The sequence below is a fragment of the Grammomys surdaster genome, unplaced genomic scaffold, assembly GCF_004785775.1.
Source record: "Grammomys surdaster isolate TR1022 unplaced genomic scaffold, NIH_TR_1.0 126059, whole genome shotgun sequence".
Classification (NCBI taxonomy): domain Eukaryota; kingdom Metazoa; phylum Chordata; class Mammalia; order Rodentia; family Muridae; genus Grammomys; species Grammomys surdaster.
The window spans coordinates 5,215,805-5,235,856 of NW_021620869.1; the positions used below are offsets into that span (position 1 = coordinate 5,215,805).

The 20,052-nt window shown below is 46.0% G+C and overlaps 1 protein-coding gene across 2 annotated transcripts in view; it reads left to right on the forward strand.

Moving 5' to 3' along the window:
* The window catches only part of Iqca1 (IQ motif containing with AAA domain 1), a 106,591-nt gene that overhangs the window by 57,520 nt on the left and 29,019 nt on the right, over window positions 1–20,052 (forward strand). For both annotated transcript variants that reach the window (XM_028755405.1, XM_028755406.1), the window contains exons 10-13: window positions 6,680–6,786; window positions 6,957–7,049; window positions 9,954–10,021; window positions 13,653–13,735. In XM_028755405.1, the coding sequence (XP_028611238.1) occupies window positions 6,680–6,786; window positions 6,957–7,049; window positions 9,954–10,021; window positions 13,653–13,735 (351 nt within the window). The remainder of the gene's footprint in view (window positions 1–6,679; window positions 6,787–6,956; window positions 7,050–9,953; window positions 10,022–13,652; window positions 13,736–20,052) is intronic.

Genomic DNA, 20,052 nt, shown 5'->3' on the forward strand with positions numbered 1-20,052 from the left:
AGATAGATAGATAGATAGATAGATAGATAGATAGATAGATAGATAGATAGATAGATAGATTAATGGATAGATGAGAGGGATGGATGGATGGATGGATGGATGGATGGATGGATGGATGGACTGATTTACTGATGGGTAGAGATAGGTAGGTAAATAGGTAGATAGATAGATAGATAGATAGATAGATAGATAGATAGATAGAGATATGTATATGTTTAATGTTGATCCAAGGTGTTTATCCCAGTAAATTGAGTTATATCCTTAACAACAACTTTATTATAGTTACAGTATAATATAATTAAACTAAAATATAATATTTGCTATGCTAAATGTATTCTAGCAGAAACCTGCTATCAGACCACTGGAGACAGGGACTCTAAGGATTCAGAGATGACCATGATGATGTTAGCATAGGGCACCATTGAGGAAGAAGAAAGCCAAAGAGATCAAGCAACATTTATCAGGTGCCCAAAGCATGCAAAGACAAATGCTTTCTGTGCCATGTCATTGAGTCTTCATAGGAACCAGAAAATGAACAGTCTCTTGTTAGGAAGGACCATTGGGAAGCCTGCTATTTAAAGTTTGAGATTTTATCCAAACATTTACATGCAATGGAGCAGAACAGTTGCTATCAAAAACATCCATCCACTTGTATACTCACTTGGCAAACTGTCTCCACCATGTTGGATGTGATACTGACCCGAAGACCCAAAAATGGCATCAGTCATCAGCACGCCTACAGGGCTTCGCGTATTGCAGTGGCAGATGGGAAGGCCCAAGCCGGGCAGTTATGTGAATTAGGATGAAAGCAGAGATGTGTCCTAAACACAGTCAGGACCTTCAGCAATCTACTCTGCAGGTCCCGGCCTGACTGGGGTCCCACTGGTGTGTGGGTGTGCCTGGTGTATGGGTGTGCATGTATACAAGTATGGTGATTGGCAAGACGCTGCCTTGCTCAGTCTTGTCGCTCGGCCTTTACACCAACCTGTTTGTGCTATGTGTTCATTGTCTCCCACAAGCCTTCGGGATGGTTTCCACACAGAGGAGCCAAGTATTACCACATTCATTTTCTCTTGGGCCTTCTTCTGGGAGCCCTCCATACCCTCCCAACCATGGTAGGCCCTCCCTGGTCTCTGCTCACAGCCAGCTACACTCTTGCTTTCTCTCCTCTCCGTTACTATCACCCAAGATCGCCTGAGCAGGAGGGACTCCAGTACAGGGCCCTGTGCCCCTGCTCACCCTCAAAACTTGGAAAGCCCGACTCCTTCCCTACTCACACAACTTTTCAGAGAAAAGGAAGGCAGAGGAAGACATGCCAGGGGAGAAATCTTCCCTCAGAACACTAGGCACTCAGAAGCTCCAGTCCGAACTTACGAGGGAGCGTACGTACTGCACAGAATCGAGGCAGCAATGCATGCACCAGCTGAAGGAGCTCCAGAGGCCACCTCTCAGGCCCTGCTGACACCTCTCTTGCTCTAGCATGCCCAGTGCATCCCACAGCAGCTGTGTGCCACCTGCTCCTCTTGCTCACAATGCTTGTCCCTCAGGCCTTGTGCCAAGAAGGCCTCCCTAGGGGCCTCTACAGAGTGGCAGTCTCCTCTTTACCTGCACCCCACTTTGTTCCTTGTACCCATCTCAGATACCAAGCAATGGGTCTGTGGTTTTCCACAATGGGGCCCAAGTCCCAAAGGGCAGGACCTGTCACCTCTTTGCTCTGGAAGCAAGGCCTGGTCCGATCACCTCAGCAGCACCGTAATTAACACTGAATTTATTTTTTCCTCGTGAGTGAGGGAGTATGGAAACGCTATCAGTCGGTGTGACCCAGAGGCAGATGGCACAAGAATTTCATTTTCACTGTCTTTTTAACACTCTCTTGCAAGCAGTGTGTGAACGTTTAATTTTTGGAAAAAAAAAAAAAGCAAAACTGAATTTCGAGTGGCGGCGGGGGTGGTGGTGGGAGGGAGATTTGGTATTCTCATGGGAAGCCAGGTCTTGCAACCTGCAATATCGCGCCTAAACCACCACAATCTAATGGGCACAGTCTGTTTGCATGAAATCCAAGGAAGCAGGGAGGAGCTTCAAGCGTCTGTCAGCTGGAGGCCTTGGCCATCATCTTCCAGGTCTTCAGTAACTTAAATAGGAATCCCTTTCATTAAAACCAAAGGTTTCCTTCTCAAATAATACATTAGCATTTTAATCACTAAGATTAAGCCTCCTCCAGCCCTCTTCACCATGCCACCCGCCCCTTCCCTTCCATGTGAAAGGGCCCTGGCCTGCTTTTCACAGTCTTGGGATAAAAAGCTCTTTCTGGCTGCAGGAGAGTGAGGGCACCAAGTGCCCTCTGAGGGTCCCAAACAGCTTCCTGCATTTACAAATGCCCATGAAATTCCTGAAGGGATTGAAAAGTGCCCTGTGCAGAAGTGTCATGAGAAAGCAACATTTCGATGCAAACTCTGCCCACTGAGACCTTCTGGAGGGGAGATCAGAGGGCTCCTTGTGAGTCTGTATTGTAAAGCGGAGACTCCAGTGTGTGACCGTGTCACTGTGACTGTTACAGGAATACTCGAGTTGTGGCCCCTTCCCTGCTAAGTATTCCAGGCTCCTACCGTTACTGAAAGCCTTGTTCTCAGAGCTGGGGGAGTCTCTCTAGCAACACTAAGAAGTGGGTCCCTGTAAATAGCAAAACAACTTTGCTCTCTGATATCTTAATGTAACAGGTAAACTGTGTGGTGGTTGAAAATATACCAAATGCTGCAAGCTGGAAACCTGCCGGGTAGTCATCATTAGGAAGCAGCACATCTTTATAACACACTGAAGCATTTTACCATCGTCAGGGGGAAACATAAGATTTCTTTTTAACACATAGGAGGAAGCCAGCGGGGCAGGCATGACAATCAGTCCTGTCAACTTCGAAGGCTAAAATAGAAGACCTAGGTCAAGGCAAGCTTGGACTACTCTGAGATCTTGTTTCAGAAAAGGGGATGTCTGGAAGCCCTACATTTAGAATACTGTGTATTTCAGGAAATGAGCTTATTAATAGTGTAAATGCAACTTTTATTCTCTTGTTGTAGTTGTTGTCTGAGAGGCTTACTGCCTCAGTCTGCTAACCTAGACCTGGTCCTGGAAGGTTCTTGCCTCTGTACAGTCTACTGTAGGCCTAGAATGTTTTCAGCCTCTGAGACTTGCTGCTGAATAAGCTCACCCTTTCTTGTTCTTTCTGAGCTCTGGCTGGTTGGTTCTACTCAGCTGTTCTGGCTCAAACTCCTCCGCCAGCTGGTTGATTCAATCTGGCTCCTCCAGGCTTCTCCTTAACTGCTCTGCTTGACCTCAAATTATTTCTGCCAATCTGTTCTAATCTTCTGGCTCCTTCTCATTCTCTGGCTCATTCTGTCTTCACCTGTGACTAGCTTGTTCACTCTTGAATCTGTCTCTGAACAACTGTCCCCATAAATCTGCCTCCTTCTCCCTCTCTGCTGCTCTCCTCTCCCTCTCTGCTCTTCTACTCTCCATGAACTCTACCGTGTCCCTGACTGTACTCTCTCCTTCCTGTATCGGCTGTCTCTCCCTTGAGTAACTTCCCTTTCCTCTCTCTTCTCCTGAGAGTTGGGCACATCCTATTCTGTCAAATCTTTCTCTGATTCGTCAGTTTATCTGCCACTCATTTAGACATTTTCAGACATGGCTACTTCCTTCTACAAACTAACTTTACCTTCATTGTTTGGGATTCAAGATGTCTACTGAATGTGTGCCTGTATTCCAGCCAGATGGATTAAAGGTGTGTATGCTAAGGGATAAGCCACTCTACAACTAGAAACAGGGCTTTTCAGTAGATAACGCAGTCTTGGGGTTCACAGTGTGATCAAATATCCTGCAACAATTAAAAATATTTTTATTTACTCCTTGACACTTTCAGATATGTATAAAATGTGTTTTGATCATATGGACTCCCAGCTCCCCTCCCCCTTGCTCCCTAAATTCCTCACCACGTTCCCTCTCACCTTCATCTTTCTCTTTTTTATGTATTCTACTGAGTCAATAGTGCTTCCCACATGTATGTGGTGTGCAAGCATTCACCAGAACATGGGTGACCACAGCAGTAGTACCCCAAAGGAAAATGACACCCCCAAGCAGCCATAAACTTCCAATAAATCCTTAGCTAGGTATCTATTAGCTGAGTGGGGCTTAATGAGCCCCTCCCCCACCTGTGCCGAAATGCTGACTGGTTTGATCTTGTGCAGGTGCTGTGAACTCATGGGTATATAGTGCCAGGGAAATGTTAGTGATTCCTACCACCACCACCACCACCACCACCACCACCACCCCCCCAAAAAAAAAAAAACAGACAGAAACTGATCTGATGTAACTCACAGCAGGGTCTTTATTCTATTCGAGCTAGCTATGGCCCTTATAGTGCACCACCATCATGCAGGACAGTTTTGGTGGTGGTAGAGCCCCTAATGTCTATTGGGGCAACGCTTCATACTGAGCAGCAAGCAGGGAGCATGTGTGCAAGCATCTAATTGGAAAGCTCCTGTGGCCTTTAACATAATTGGCTGGTGCTGGGAGTCAGATCATGAACTTAGTTTCTGCTCCTCTCTGCATTGGTGGTCATGAGGCAGGGGGTGGGCTTGTAACCTGGGGTGCAGGTTTGTTGAGGGAATAACCTGGAGACACTGGTCTTGTTGAGGGTGTAATCTGGAGAGACTGGTCTTGTTAGGGATTAGCCTAGAGACCGGAGCTAGGCTTGGTTTTGTTGGAGTGGGGGGGGGGGGGGGGGGGGGGCAACCTGGAAACTAATGCTAGGTACCAGCCTGTTAGTTTACCTAGAATTCAAACTTAGGTCAGGTTTTCTACAATGGAGTCTGAGCTTAAAGGATTTGGCATCTCAGGTGCAATGGTCATGTCTTGTCCAGAAGCCAGAATTTCATAGCTCTCATCCGCATCTTCCTGCTCTCACATTCTCTCCTTTTTCTGCACTGTTCCCTGAGCCTTGGTGAGACTGATATGGATAGCCTGTTTAGAGATAAGCACTCAACAGCACTTATTAGCACTTAGCCCATTAACGGCTGCCCATTCCAGATAGACACTTCTCACCAGGGTTAAGGGTAGCCCTAATCTCTGGGTATAGACATAAATGCTTAGAAGGCAGTTTGACAACATGTCCACTTATCAAGACAACAGTAACGGGTTCCTACTAGGATGTGACTTCCATGGCCATTGGGTTTACAGTTTTAGGCATAAATTCCTTCCTGTGAAGCAATCCTCAGATCCGATCAGAAAGTGGTTGGTTGCCCCACAGTGGGATGCCAGTGGTACACCAGTGGACACATCTTGCCTTGAAGTTTGCAGGGTTCAACTCTAGGTAAGACTTGTGTATGACTTTTCTTCCCCAGCAGCTGCATAGCACCTTCAGGCTTTCCGAAAGCTAGCCAGCAGGGAGCAAGCTTCCTGGTGCACTCCAGCTTCCCTTCTATATGTCTTTAGCCGTGGAGTCTTACCATATGGTTATGATGGGCAGTCAAAAGTAATGGTCATAGCCTGTGATGCTTTCATGGGATCTATGGGGCTTCATTGACCAACAACCCATAGGAAACTAACTACCCCACACCTAACAGTGGCATTCTCACTTCATAACATATGTCTTGTGGTAGAAGCATTGTCTACCTATGCAAGGTACCCTTTTTTGCCAGGCTTGTCCCCTCCCAGACCAGATGATGATACACCCTGAACTTCAGCTTCAACTCTCTCACCACCTTCAAACCAGCTTCCTTCCAGTGGTACCGATCATGTGTCCTCCCACTCCAGCATCCATCCTGTGCTCTGGTCCCAGTCACTGAGGCACTTCTCACACAGCTGTCCTGTCTAGGAGAGGGCACATGGAAGAACTAGATCTATGACAAATACAATAGTTGGAAATAGACTTTTTTTTATGTTCTTGCAAGTCCACATTTTCAAGCACCTGCCTCCTCTCTGACGTCACCCACAGGCTTACCCACATATCTTGGTGGTGAAAACTATGTTGTGGTAAGACGAGGACTCTGATAACCACACCCAGCTCAGCCCTCATCTTTCTCAGGCAGGACATAGGGGAGGTGAGTGAGAGCCCTCCTCACTGGTGCCAGAATCCTTCCAGGCTCTGTTCCTGACAACATCTGCTGACCTCAGAGTTTGCCTAGGAAGTAAAGTGGGAGCACCTCACCTGTGCATGTAGCCACTGCGTTGGTATCTATAGCTTGTAGGCCTGACACACCGTTTAGAAACTAGACCTTTGTTTTCATGTCTTCCTGAAGCTATTTCTTTCCAAGGGCTCTTGGCTCAGACTTCCCCAAAATGGTACATCACAATTCCTGGCCTAGACAATTCCTCAACTGAGGCTCTGTGCTCAGGAAACTCTAGGTTGTAGCAAGCTGACAAAGCCAACCACAACCATGTCCTTACCTGATGCTTTTTACATCCTCTCTCTCTCTCTCTCTCTCTCTCTCTCTCTCTCTCTCTCTCTCTCATATCAAATAACAGGTCTATGAATCCCACCCATGCTTCAGCTTCTTTATTCAAATCCCTGTTCTGGAAACAGGACAGATTGATGTATGTCGAGATTAGAGTAACAGCCCTCATTAACCTAGATATTGAATGTAATTTTTTTGTCCATTTCTTTTTTCTCTGTCCTTGTGGCTTATAGACATGTGGATGAATAAAGATGAATCTTGGAATTTCCCTCAGGACTATGACCCAGAACTGATCAAGGAGGAAAAACGAAAAGAATTAGAAACAGAGATAAGGGTTCAGGTATGCCTATGCTTACCTCCAGTAAGGGGATTGGAGGGAGTCATTTGCTGCAATGACTACACTACTTACAGTTTCCAAACTAATGAGCAAGCCAAGACTTTACCCTAAGGACACACAAAGCAATTCAAAGTCACATGAATGCAGCGTATGTCCCTTGCATTCTCTCCTAGGTGGACGAGCTCATGAGACAGGAACTGAAAAACCTTAAGCTGGCTGTGAACAGAGAGATGGAAATCCCACCCCGGGCAAAGAAAGGGAAAAAGGTGCGTGTCAAACAAGCAGGGTCAGCCACAGACGGCAGTGCCTGCTAGGCAGTTGGTTGTACCTAGGATGCCCTGCATCAAGTGTGGTGGTTTGAATAAGAATGCCCCCCATAGGCTCATATATTTGAATGCTTAGTCATCAAGGAAATGGTACTACTTGAGAAAGATTGAGAGGTATGGACTTGTTGAAGGACGTATGTCACTTAGGGCTGGGCTTTGAGGTTTCAGAAGTCCAAGCCAGACCCAGTGGCTCTCTCCTCTCCTGCTGCCTATAGATATAAATGTAGAACTCTCAGCTACTTCTCCAGCACCGTGTCTGCCTGCATGCCCACCATGCTTCCTGCCATGATGCAGGACTAAACTTCTGAGACTCTTAGCAAGCCCCAACTAGAGGCTTTCTTTTATAAGTGTTGCCTTGGTCATAGAGTTTCTTCACAGCAATAGAACACTGACTAAGACATCAAGCATCCCTGCTTGTGCAGAGTTCACTGTTCACCACCCAGTGCTCAAAGATAAGACCTTTAAGTGGGATTAACCCTGCCATCAGAGTGGATCCTCCCCAGGACCAACCCATTACAAATTTACAGCACCCCTATAAGAATGAGTGCTATCAGAGGGACACAGCAAATGCCCCAATCCCTCCTCTCCCATCTGCTCCTGTAGAGAAAGCCAGTAGCATCAAGTAGGGTTTGTGAGTAGGGGAATCAGACTGAAAGAAACTGAGCAGATAAACTCTTACGTTGTCACAGATCCATTTCATGGTGGTTTGCAGCAGCCAGTGGGACTGAAGGGTGTACACTTTGCTCCTTTAGCTTCCTGTTTCCACCTTTATCCCACACAGACAACCCTGCAACTGGGCCATAATTCCCAAAAGACAATGTCCAAGATTCTTCCCTGGCAGTGCTATCAAAGATACAAGAAATCTGTGGCTTGGAGACACTAAGCCACCCAGCCTGTGACTCAGGAGTTCAGTTGCACTGTGTTGAGTATTGGCACCTCAGGGGACAAGTTGTCTTAGGATACCTATGTTGGTCTATTTTGTGCTGAACATATTGATTGACTCAATGTCAGTTAGGTTGTCCCTTGGAGCTCTGTTCTAAAGATACAACTCTCTGGCCTGGTGTAGTACTCTCTCCTTTACAGGGATATCTCTGTATTCCGCTTTTCAATTTCTTATGTATCTTTATCTATAAAAAAGAGTGTGTGTGCGCACCACTAGACATGAAAATTAAGCCAATCTCAGTGGGAAATCTATTTCAGAGGTAGCCATACTCCTCTCAGAGGGCAGGCTTTCTCCTCAGCAGTCAAGCCCAAGGCCACACCAGTCTTACTTCCCTCCTCGGACCCCATCTCATTTCCTGCAGTCTACAAGATGCCACCATGTCACAACAGGTATCAGGTACCTTCAAGAGCTAGAAGAGTTCATTCCATTTTGTGTAGCTAGAAGAGTTTGTAGAGCCGGGGCCCAGCCCTGGTGACCTAAGGATGAGCTTCAAGACAAGCCAAAGCTTAACTGGCAACAAAGAGTCTTATAAGGGAGACCGTTGGCCAGGGATGGGACACAGAGAAGGACAGCACGTGGCAGTTTCCAGCACTTACTGGAGGTGGTGACTTAGAACTTATCTAACATCCAGAGCGGTCCTTCCTGAACACAAGTCTGAGTTGGACACTCACACCCTCTAATGCCATCTCTGTCTTTCAGGAACAGACAATAGTCTTCCTGAGGGAGGTCTTTGGAAACCCCAGAGTGGCTCTTGTTTCTTTGCATATCATGGCACTCTGGGGCGTGTCTTACTTGAGCTTCATAACTAGAGGGTGATATATTCACTGGGGACACCACGTTAATATCTTTCTTCCACTTAAGGGCAATGAATGTAGAAATGTGTAGACATTAGTAACCTTCTCTGGCTCAAATCAAACCCTTAATGCATATTATTGTGTGGATGGATTAATTGTTAAGTCTAGTTGCTATGTGGATTGAGTCCTATAGACTTAATTAGTATCTTGGAATGTCACACTCAGGCCTTCAGAGAAAGTGAAAGAGAAAAATTAGAAAAAAAATCGGAGAGAGGAGAGATGTAGGAGCTATGGAGAACCACACTTGGGTCCAAGATGGTCTTGGGTAACAATTTATGTCTTAAGGTTAGATATTGGGAAACAACTCTAATTGTGTGGGCAAACTGTTAATTGAGCATTTCTAAATATATAAAGCCTTTGGATGATAATTTAAGAAATGAATTTAAAAATAAGTTTCCTATAATAATAGAGGGAGACTTCTAAGCTATTTGTATGAGCCTTCTAGCACCCTAAAATAAAACCCAGATAAAGACAGAAAAAAAAAAACACTTGGCATCAATATTCCTGATTTACAGGGGTATACATATCTCCGAGGATGCACTAGCAAACTAAATTTGCCAGCACTTACGTGGATTTTGCTGCAGGGCCATGCGGAACAAGGACATGCACAGATAGGTCGCTGTGCCCACCACACTGATGGAGTGGCACTCAAAAGCTTGAATCACTCATTGTTTTGATCAGCTGCCTTGGTCTTCTGTGTCATTTCAGAGACAAGGAGTGGAAGGAATGTGACAGAGTTCAATATTCTTTCGTGAGAAAATTCTCAACAAGTTAGGTATAGAAGGAATTTACTTCCATATAACATATAGGTGTTTATCAACCCTATGCTATGTTCATAAGAGAATACAGACATACAGACTGACAGGCAGACAGAGTGACAGACAGGTGGATGTATATGGAAGAGGATAGAGGGCCCAGGCAGCCCTGTGCACACAAACACATAACTAATTTTTGTCAAAGATGCAAAAGCGATTCAAAGGAGAGAGGAAGCCTTCGGGGCTCGTCCACTTGCTCGATTTTAATGACATCCTTGCTTATTTCTTTCAGCAAAATAAAGGGAGGAAAGGCCGGAAAGGGAAACGGGGAAAGAAGGAAAAAGACCTGACGGCTGACAGGTGAGGGGTGGGTTTGTTCAGGGGAAGGAGGGATGACAAATGTGGGGAGTAGACAGCAGAAAAAATAAGAAATGCAGAGATGCACCCCAAATCCCAGAGCAGGCCAGGGCGAGACAGCCCCTCTCAACCCTACCACGCCCCTCCTTGACAAGAGTGTAGGGAGCGGTGGGCACAGGAGAAAACCCAATATAGACTCTAGATTGGGAAAAAAATGTGCAACAGGATCACCTGCCTGGAGGTAAAGCTGCCCCCATATCTGAATTCCCGTAACTTTTCAAAATTCTGATATGTTCATGGAAGTCAAGGGGCTAATGTTTATTAAAAATGGCTTAGGAAATAACATCATGAGACCTCAGAACATGCAAGCTGAGTTCCTTCTGGACAGAGGGAGCCTCCCTTCCTTTACAGCCTCACCCTGCTCTCCCACCCATCCCTCCACCCCACCTCACCCCACACACATGCTCTGCCCCCATGCACTCCTTCCTGCTTGCTGCGGGTGCTCATACAGAGATGCAACGCGGCCGAGTCTCCAAAGGGACGTTTGCGATCCTTGAGTTTTGCTAGTCCAACTTCAGGCTAATGCCTGGCTTAAAATGCCTGTGTTTTGTAAACTCAGCACGTGGGCATGCAGACATCACAGTGTCAAGGAGTTGAGTTAACACCCTCCTGGTGAAGGCCAGGCACCATTCTGAAGCACCCTTCTCTCTCACTGTGGGTTTTGCTCACAGTAGACATGAATGGCATCCATGGGGAAAGAAGCCGACCTGAATTCTCTGTTTGTCTGTCTGCAGTAGCCCCTGAGGCAGTCAGGGTACCCCACAGCTGGTGCTCGCTTGGAAGTAGCCCCCTTTGAGGTTGCATTGTTTGGCTGGCTGGTGCCTGTGGGGGTCCTTGGGTACATTTTGAGACCCCAGTGCCCTCATTCATGGAAAGACAGACATCTGTTGTTGTATCAATGATGAAACTGCCAAGACAGAGATAGATGGTCATTTTGAGGAGGCTCTAGCCCAGCAGACCCTAGAGCCACAGGTGTGTTTCAGGAGTTTTTATATTGTTTCTTCCTTCTTTGTTCTTACCTTGATCCCAAAGCAGAGTGAAGTAATAAGAAACCAAGAGCTAACACAGGGGTCTTCCCATATGACCCTGCTCCTAGTGAAAAGTCTTCACCCACTTTCCTTTGCCTTTGAAGTCTCACCGAATACAATGGTGCTGATCAGCATGGCCGCAGAGGGACAATAGACAATGACTGCTAGATGCTGAGGGTGTTCTGGCATGCTTCCTTGTACTTGAATCTGTCCTAAATTAAGTCAGAAGCAATCTGTTGCTAGGGAATGGTGTCACCCGCAGTGGGCTGGGCTCTCCTATATCAATTTATGATACAGTTCCCTACAGGAGTACCAACAAGTCACTCTGATCTAGATGACCCTTCAATTGAGACTCCCTTCTCGGATGACTCTTAAGCTGTATCACATAGAGGGTTAAAGCTAACTAGAACACAGCTCCCTGGTGAAAAGATCTGAGACCGTGTTTTCCATTCATTTCAATGTCCAGAAATATAAATCCACTGGCAGCCACCTCATCCCTTCAACTTTAATCCTAAAGACCAGCCTCTAAGATCCTGTTAGCTCTGCAGTAATACTGTAAGACAACTTCTGTTTCTCTCATCAAACTAAGAAACCTTTAAACCAGTAAAGTCATTATACCTTAAGGCCATTTTCAAATTGGAATTCTTGTTTCCATATCAGAAGTTTACTTAACTCTGAAAAGAAATCCAAATACAGGTTTGGGTTTGGAAATTCCTAATATATTTTCATCATGTTAGAGAATCTTTTTCAATTTCATGTTAATATTTGATGCCTATGTTACACATTTATATTAAATGTATATTCCTGTGGAAATGCTACACTTGGCATTTCTGTGACATTGTTTGGGTCCTGTCACTACAATTGTCATAGCAATCAAACCTTCCTCAGTTGTCCAGAGAGGGTACAACATTTTAAATATGATCGGCAAACACAGACTCAGTCAACCAAAGCCTAAAGTCTCTGAACTGAAACCACTCTAGTGGGATTCAGCTTAACTCTAACATGACATTCTTGGGTCTTTTAAAAATGATTTTAATCTTGTTCATTCAAAACACCATACAATGAGAAAGCTTTTTCTATACAGTTACAATCTTGACTTCCAAGAAATAAAGGGCAAGCATAGGCTAGAAGGACAGAGGAAATGAAAGGATAAACTGCCCCTGAGGATCTAATTGGATGATGTTCAAACTTAACCTACTGCATTTCTGCGAGCCAAACCCAAGTTAAAATCATCAGGAATTTCACCCATTAGGCAGAATACCATGACTATCATTTTCAGCTGTTATAAATTATCCATGTCCTGGCTGTCTTCCCAAGCCCCTCTTTGAGAAGTGTGTTGTTGTAGTGGTGGTTGTTGTTTAGGCACAAATATACAACACAGAGCTACACCTTCCCAACATACACACAGCTTTGAATAACTTGTCTCCATATATGAATCTTCTTCAGCCAAGAGTCGTGGCAAACACCCTTAGTCCCTGTACTCAAGAAGCAGAGGCAGGCAGAGCTTTGTGAGTTCAAGGACAGCCTGGACTACATAGTAAATTCCAGGATAGCCAAAGCCACATAATGAGACTGTCTCAAACAAAAAAAGAATTATCTTCAGGTGGGACGTGGTGACACATGCCTTTAATCCAGCACTCAGGAGGGATCTTTATGGGTCTGAGGCTAGGTTGATCTACATATTGAGTTCCGGACAGCCAGAGCTATAGAGACCTTTTGCTCCCCCAAAAAAATTCTCTTCAAGACTGGGAAGATGACTTGGTCAGCATATGAATCAGAGAGCTCCAGGTTCAGTGAGAAACCATATCTCAGAAAAATAAGAAATAGAAATAGATTGAGGAAAACAACCAAAATCAACCTCTGGCACACATGTGCACACACGCACACACATGCCACACATGCAGAGAGAGAGAGAGAGAGAGAAAGAGAGAGAGAGAGAGGACAGAGAGAGAGACAGAGAGAGGAGAAAGAGAGAGGAGAGAGACAGACAGACAACAGAGAGAGACAGACAGAAAGACAGAAAAGACAGATGCAGAGGCAGAGAGACATCCAGACAGACAGACACAGACAGACAGACAAAGACAGACACAGAGACAGAAAGACAGACAGAGAATTCTCTCCAGTTTCAGCCATCCTTGCCCCTTGTAGATATTAAACACTATACTATCAAGTTAAAAAGAAACAGAAACTTCACGAAGGCTAATGATCTATGGCTCACAGATGCTAACTGAATATAAAATCCCAGGCCCATTGTACTACTATTATCAAGTAATTTCTAATTCATATTTGGACCATCATAAAGACTGATGGAGTCATAGTTGGTCTCAGACACCCACAAATATAATTCTTATTAACGGGAAACATCCAGTATCTACATGGCTGGCTGAAAATACTGTTTTCAAAAAGCCTGATTTATCCCCAAATTGTAGAAATATTTCAAAAGCACATTTATTTGCATACATGAAAGCATACCTCAGGGCAGCTGAGGTCTACATCCTAGTTTGTCAATGTGTACTGATGACAGAGACAATGTACTTTGTCCCCAGGACCATCGAGTCCCTGTACCAGGAGCTGGTTGAGGAAGGCCTGCTGATCCAGGCTCTGAAGGTCAACCTCTCGGATTACATTGGTAAAGTACACAACCACAGCATTTGCATCTGTCACGTGGCACTTCGTGGGTTCTAAAAATGCATTTCATTGTGTCTCTTTTCAAACAGAAGCTGGGTCATGGTGGCTGCTTGTAGACTGATTTTTAACAACCTAAGGGGGCAGGGTTACTGTGAACAAAAGGGCTCCGTGAATAAAACCAGTCCCTTACTAGGGCAGAAGCCAGCTTTTCAACCCATTAGCAGACTCCCTTGGCCAGTTCTTTCTGGCATGACCTGAGATGAAGAAATGAACGGGTCGAGCATTAATGTGATACTTCCGTGGTGCACAGCCCTTTTGCAGGGTTTCTTTGCAAAGAACTTACTTTTAGGGTTAGTCAGAAGTGTTCAGAGGAAGGAAGAACAGACAGTTGTGACTACAATCTTCAACTAAGGGTTTGTGTCGATTTTTTAAAATTAAAAATGTATCTATGTTGACCTAAGAACATGCCAGCTGCTTAAAATTTCTCAGAATTCTGTACCCTGGTGGAGGAGATGTTGTGTTTACTCTGGTGAAGAAAACATCTCTTGTGGTTGACCACCAGACAGTCTCCAACAGAACCAGAAAGAGCATTGACACTCAGAAAATGGACCACTAAGTCAAACACTGTCGCCTAATGTATACTTAGCATGCAGTCTGCCCCCTGTCCCGCATGTGTTCTTCACACCTGCGTGCCTTCTCCAGCCCTGAGTCCCACGGAAGGTGTGCGTGAGGTTGCGTCCCTCCACTCTCCTGCAACTCCTTCTGTTGAGAACACCATCACTTCCGTTTTAGTTAAGTTTCTTTGGCTGTGATAAACATCACAACCAAAAGCACCTGAGGCAGGAGAGGGTTTCTCCAGCTTACACATCAAGATCACAGTCTGTCACTGAGGGAAGGCAGGGCAGGACCCAGTGCAGAGGCCAGGGAGGAATGCTGCTTACTGATTTGCTTCCCATAGCTTTCTCAGTCCAATTTTATAATCCCAATACCTGCCTTGCAGTGGCACCTCCCATAACGGGCTTGGCCCTCCCCCATCAATCATTCATCAAGAAAATGGCCTACATACCTGCCCGTAAGCCAATCCAGTGGAGACATTTCCCCACCCAAGGTTTCCTCTTCCTGGCTGACTCCAGCCGTGCCAGTTTGACAGAAGCAAACCTGGGTGGCCGACATTCACCTTCCTGGGCTGCTCACTGCTGCCCCTTTCTGAAGAATCTGGGTTGCTGTACAGGCTGCCCCTGTATTGGGTTTCTTCGATGGTTTCTTTGTTGTTTCGTCCAGGTTCAATGTGTTTGGCAGGAAAACTACATGCACTGATGTGTCCTTGGATCTCCCACAGGAGGCACTTGGTGCCTCTTTGTCTCACCTGGTGGCATTTACTTTGAACTGTGTGGTGACAGCGCTGTCCTCAGAGTCTCCCTTGGAAAGCTTCCTCTTTCCCTTTGCAGATGGTGAACAGTCCCTGGGGTGGGACACGAGACTTTAGAGATTGTACCAAGCCATCTTTCATGCAAACAACTGAGAATCTACTGGTTTTTTTTTTTTTGTTTTTTGTTGTTTGTTTGTTTGTCTGTTTGTTTTTGCCACCCAGATACCCTTACCTCTTCATCTCTCAGATTACAGGGCAGGCCTGTATACTCAGGCAAGCCTCATACAACCCTTGTTTGCTCCGGAATTTAGCTTGAATTGTTGAACTTTGACTATGGCATCTTCTTGGGTTCTGTGGTCTTATTAACCAAGGTTCCTTCATTATACCACCACCCCATGGTTTACTGTTTTAAATTTTTAAATGTTTGCATGTGTGTTATGTACATGTTTGTATATGTGTAAGTATGTGCACAGGCTTGTGGAGAGCTGAGGCTGACATCTGGCATCTCCAGCGGTTGTACCTCATCTTAAATTTTGAGATAGGCTCTCTCATTGAACCTGGAGCTCACAGATTTGGCTGGCTAGACAACGAACTCCCCCACATCTTCCTGCCTCTGCCTCCCTCCCCAGCACTGGAGTTACAGATATAACTGTAACTGAGCCCACCTTTCACAAACTCAGTACCTCGTGATCGCTCAGCACACACCTTACCCTCTGTGCCATCTCCCCAGCCCAGGTTTCCTTCACCTCCTTTAATCCAACTCAACCCTCGTGGTAGAGCTGGACAACACAGGAGGCCATTTTACAAATCCGTTCCTTCACTCTCCAGCCTGTGATTGGGTGTAGACCAGCCAGCCAGATGGAGGGGGCTTTGGATAGCACTTTGATACTGGTCATTACCTCTCCAGATTCAATTCTGATTCAGAGATAGACCTCCTCGAGACTGCAGGTTTCCTTCAACAGAAAAGCTGGACAGACTTCCTATATTAAGGGAACTGTGGTCAAGTATGTGTAAGATGTCCTTAAACACACCGCCCACCACTGGCCTTGATCTCAGCATCACTCAGCCAGTCGTTTCTGTTCTTTCTCATCCTTAGAGTGAAAGTGACCAGCTCTCACTTGTCCTCCTGCACATTGGTTTGCATTTTTTATTTTCTTGGTTTCTTTAGCATTTTTACACAGAGGTGTCCCCCAAGCTGGCCCTGGGTAACTCATACCTTGTGAAAGATACTTCCTCAGCAGCCTGCTTTTCCTGTATATGGACAGAAGAGCAAGCGTGTAGACCAGGTCTCCAAATGGGAGAGAGTAGGGACCTCATACACAGAAGACTGCACAGCCAGCACACTTCGAAGACCAAGGGGGCATGGTGCAGGTCCAGTGGTGAGTGCTCAACAATGTTAAGGCCTGAAGTCAGCTTCTAGGGCCTGCTGGTTTCCTCTCTTCTCTTGGCTCCCTTAAAATCCCAGACATCATCCACACCACAGCAGGTCAGGGATGCCCTCTCTGCCCTCGGCTCTGTCTCTGCCAAGATGCTCAGCTCCAAGCTCTGGTCCAATGCCCAGAAGCTCAGGACAGCAGACTCCTGGCCAGATCTCAGGTACCCAAGAAACAAAACATCTAATTTGGCTTGGCAACCACTGCATGGTCAATGGTGTTCAAACGTGCTCATTTTGAAGAGCCCATACCCTACCCTGGAAGTAGCGAGCTTCCAGGTTCACATGAAAAGTATTCTGGGCACTTCTCCAATGCAGGCTCCTTTGCCACAGTGTTAAGGATAGATCTCCAGTGCTTGGGACCCTTGATCGGGATAAGCATGGCTAGTTCACTCCTGCCTCATAATCCCTGTTCCTTTTCTGGCTCTTTTGATGCCTCCACTTCTGTGGGATGGAAATGACAGCAGCAGCAGCAGCAGCAGCAGCAGCAGCAGCCTCAGTAAATGGATGTCAACGCTGAGCAAGTCACACACCAAGTTCTCAGCCCTTCATTAGATGCTGCTCCCACTATTCCTCTGCCAATGCTGTTGCCACCTTCATTGGTGGGCTCAGGGTGTCACCATGAGAAGGGTCACTATCTTTAGGGTGCTCTGCATCCCCCATACCCTCCTACCTCACATTTACTCAGAGCACCAAGAGGCCCAGTCACCTACAAACAACTCAAGATGCTCCCGAGTGGACCTGGCACACCACGGCTCAGCAGCTGCAGTGCATGATGAGAAACGGACCAAAGCCTTCTTAAAGCCAGTCCCCATTCTCCTCGGTGCTCGTCACCTCTGCTAAAGCTGCAAGCTTCCAAAACTCCAGTCCTAGAAGCTGCGGAGTACGCCAGCACTGCACACAGGCGCGATCTTGCAACGGAGTTCACCTGGAGGTGACTCTTGGGTCACTTGATATTTTTTCTCTTTTTGAAAACCAAGGAGCTCAAGCCAAACACAAACGCAGTTCTTCAACACTTCTAGTCATGTGTCGTTAAGGCTGGATTTTAACTCTGTAGCCTCATCACAGCCGGTTTGTCCATAGAGCGCCATGCTGCAAGCCGTCCCCACCATGTGTGATGAACACTGAGCGGCAGGGGCTAGAAAGCCGATGTCTGTGGTGTGCCAAGGTGCCCTGTTTATGTTCGTAGACCCTCCTGAGGGCCCTCACCCCGTCCCTGAAGGATCTCTTTAAGAATGTAGATTACTGGCTGTGGAGACGGGTCAGTCAGTAAAACGCTTGCTGTGCAAACATGAGGATCTGAGTTCCATTCCCAGAACTTGTAGAAAACAAGGCAGGTGTGGTGGTGCCTCCTAGCACTGGGAAAGCAGAGACAGGACAATAAGCCTAGCCTACCTACTGAGCTCCAGGCCAGGGAGAGACCCTGTCTCAAAACCAAGGTAGACAGACATCTTCTGGGGAATAGCAGAGATTGATCTCTGGCCTCCAAATGCACAGTCATACACACACACACACACACACACACACACACACATACACACACACACACACACACACACACGGACACACACACACACACGGACACACATACAGACACGTATACACACACACACATACACACACATACACACAGACACACACACACACACGCACCCCATGGGTTATTTTGATAAACTACTTTGTTCTCCCTTCCTTTCTTTTGCTATATTGAATAGAATGGAAATACAAGCTGCCGACCTTGTTTTGCTCTCCAGGATCCTTTGTGTTTCTGGTAGTATTCAATGTGCTCTTCTGCACTGCTTCTCTTTGTTTTGCTCACTCAGTGCCTGAGCTACAGCTGTCTTAACAGGGACAACAAGCCCAGTAGCTTAAACAGTAGAAACAGACCAACTCTCGTTTCTGCAGACTGGAAGTCCAAGGTTGAGATGAGGTGGGGTGGGTTCCTTCTGAGGCTTTGAGGAAAGCGCTCAGCCCACATCTCCTCTGCTGCTGGTGCTCACAGCCCCTTCTGGTGTCACTTGATATGTGGCCGCTTCACCCCATCTGCACGTTCATCTTTGGCTCCTATCCTCCCTCCAGGAGTGTCTTTCTCTGTATCCAGTTTCCCCATTCCTATAAGGACAGGAATCCTGCTAATTTTCAGGCTCCTTGTGGACCCATTGTCCAAGAGTATCTTCACAGATCCTCCTCCCGGATAAAGTCACACGGCGAGAACTGGGCTTGAGGATGCCAACACAGATTGTACCAGAACTGAGTTCAGCACTCTGAGCATGTCCTGTCTCTCCTCTTTCATCTGCCGTGCGTTTCCTAGCTTCATGTAACTCCCTGTATCTCAAAGACCCTCTCTCCTAATTTCATCTTTCTCCTCTGTCTGGAAGATCTGGTGCTTGTGCAGGGGATCCAGAACTTTCTGTACTCTGACTTTGTAGATGGGAAGAGAGAATGACTCCCATTTTAGGCAGCCATAAAACACAGAGACGTGCTTTCAGAGTGAGGCTCCTAACTTGGCAAACAGCCCAGGCTAGTTGGATCCCTTCTCGCTATCAGAACCAACACCCACTAATTTAATTTAATATAATTTGTTTAAATAAAATCTGCTAGGTTCCAGAAAATATGGTCCGCCTGGATATTAATATGGATTTACACAAGCAAGAAAATTGAGGTTGCTTTCACTGACCCCCTAATGTCGTGTTTACTGGCAAGTAAGCACTAGATTTAACGGTTGCTACAGGGCCTCTTTCCCTTCTGGTAGAGGCTAAATTAACCATTCTACTATTTATTACCTGCTCGTTAAAATGCAGGCGTCTCCGGATCTGTAATGGAAGTGTCCACTATCACTCATCCCGCCAACCAATACGGTTGTCCTTGCCAAGGGCTTCTTTTTTTAATGCTGAGAATTTGGAAGGTTGCCCTGCACAAGACAGCGGCCAGTCTCTTGGCTTCAACTCTAATTTTCCTCATGTTTGGAAATGCTCTAAGCACTAGGTGTCTTCGGCATTTCACACATAGGAATGCACTCCTTTCATCACACACACACACACACACACACACACACACACACACACACACAGGATCAGTGAGCACCTGAAGTAGGAAAGAATGAGAGAACGAGTCTGATGGTGAAGGAGACAGTCAAAGACTGCCTCATTCTAGGAGTATCTTCACTGTGCATTCAGAAACACATCACGGGAATCATAGCGGTACATAAAGGCCCTTCCTTGTGACAAATGGAGACAGCCAAACTAATTTTCTTGGTGACCTTATCTAAATGAGTTAGAAAATAACACTTTAGATTTATGGCTAGTTACAATTAAGCCCTTTGATATCTTTAATTAAACCTGTAGAGATTTATTTCTATATTATTCCTTTGGTAACCCTTTAAAAATGATAAAAATGTAAATTAACATTACCCTCAACAGGAGCTGTTTCTATTTGTCCTAAATTAGACTCGGACCCTTCCTTTCACACCGCACTGCTTGGGCACACATTCCACATGGATCTTACATAATTTATGGTG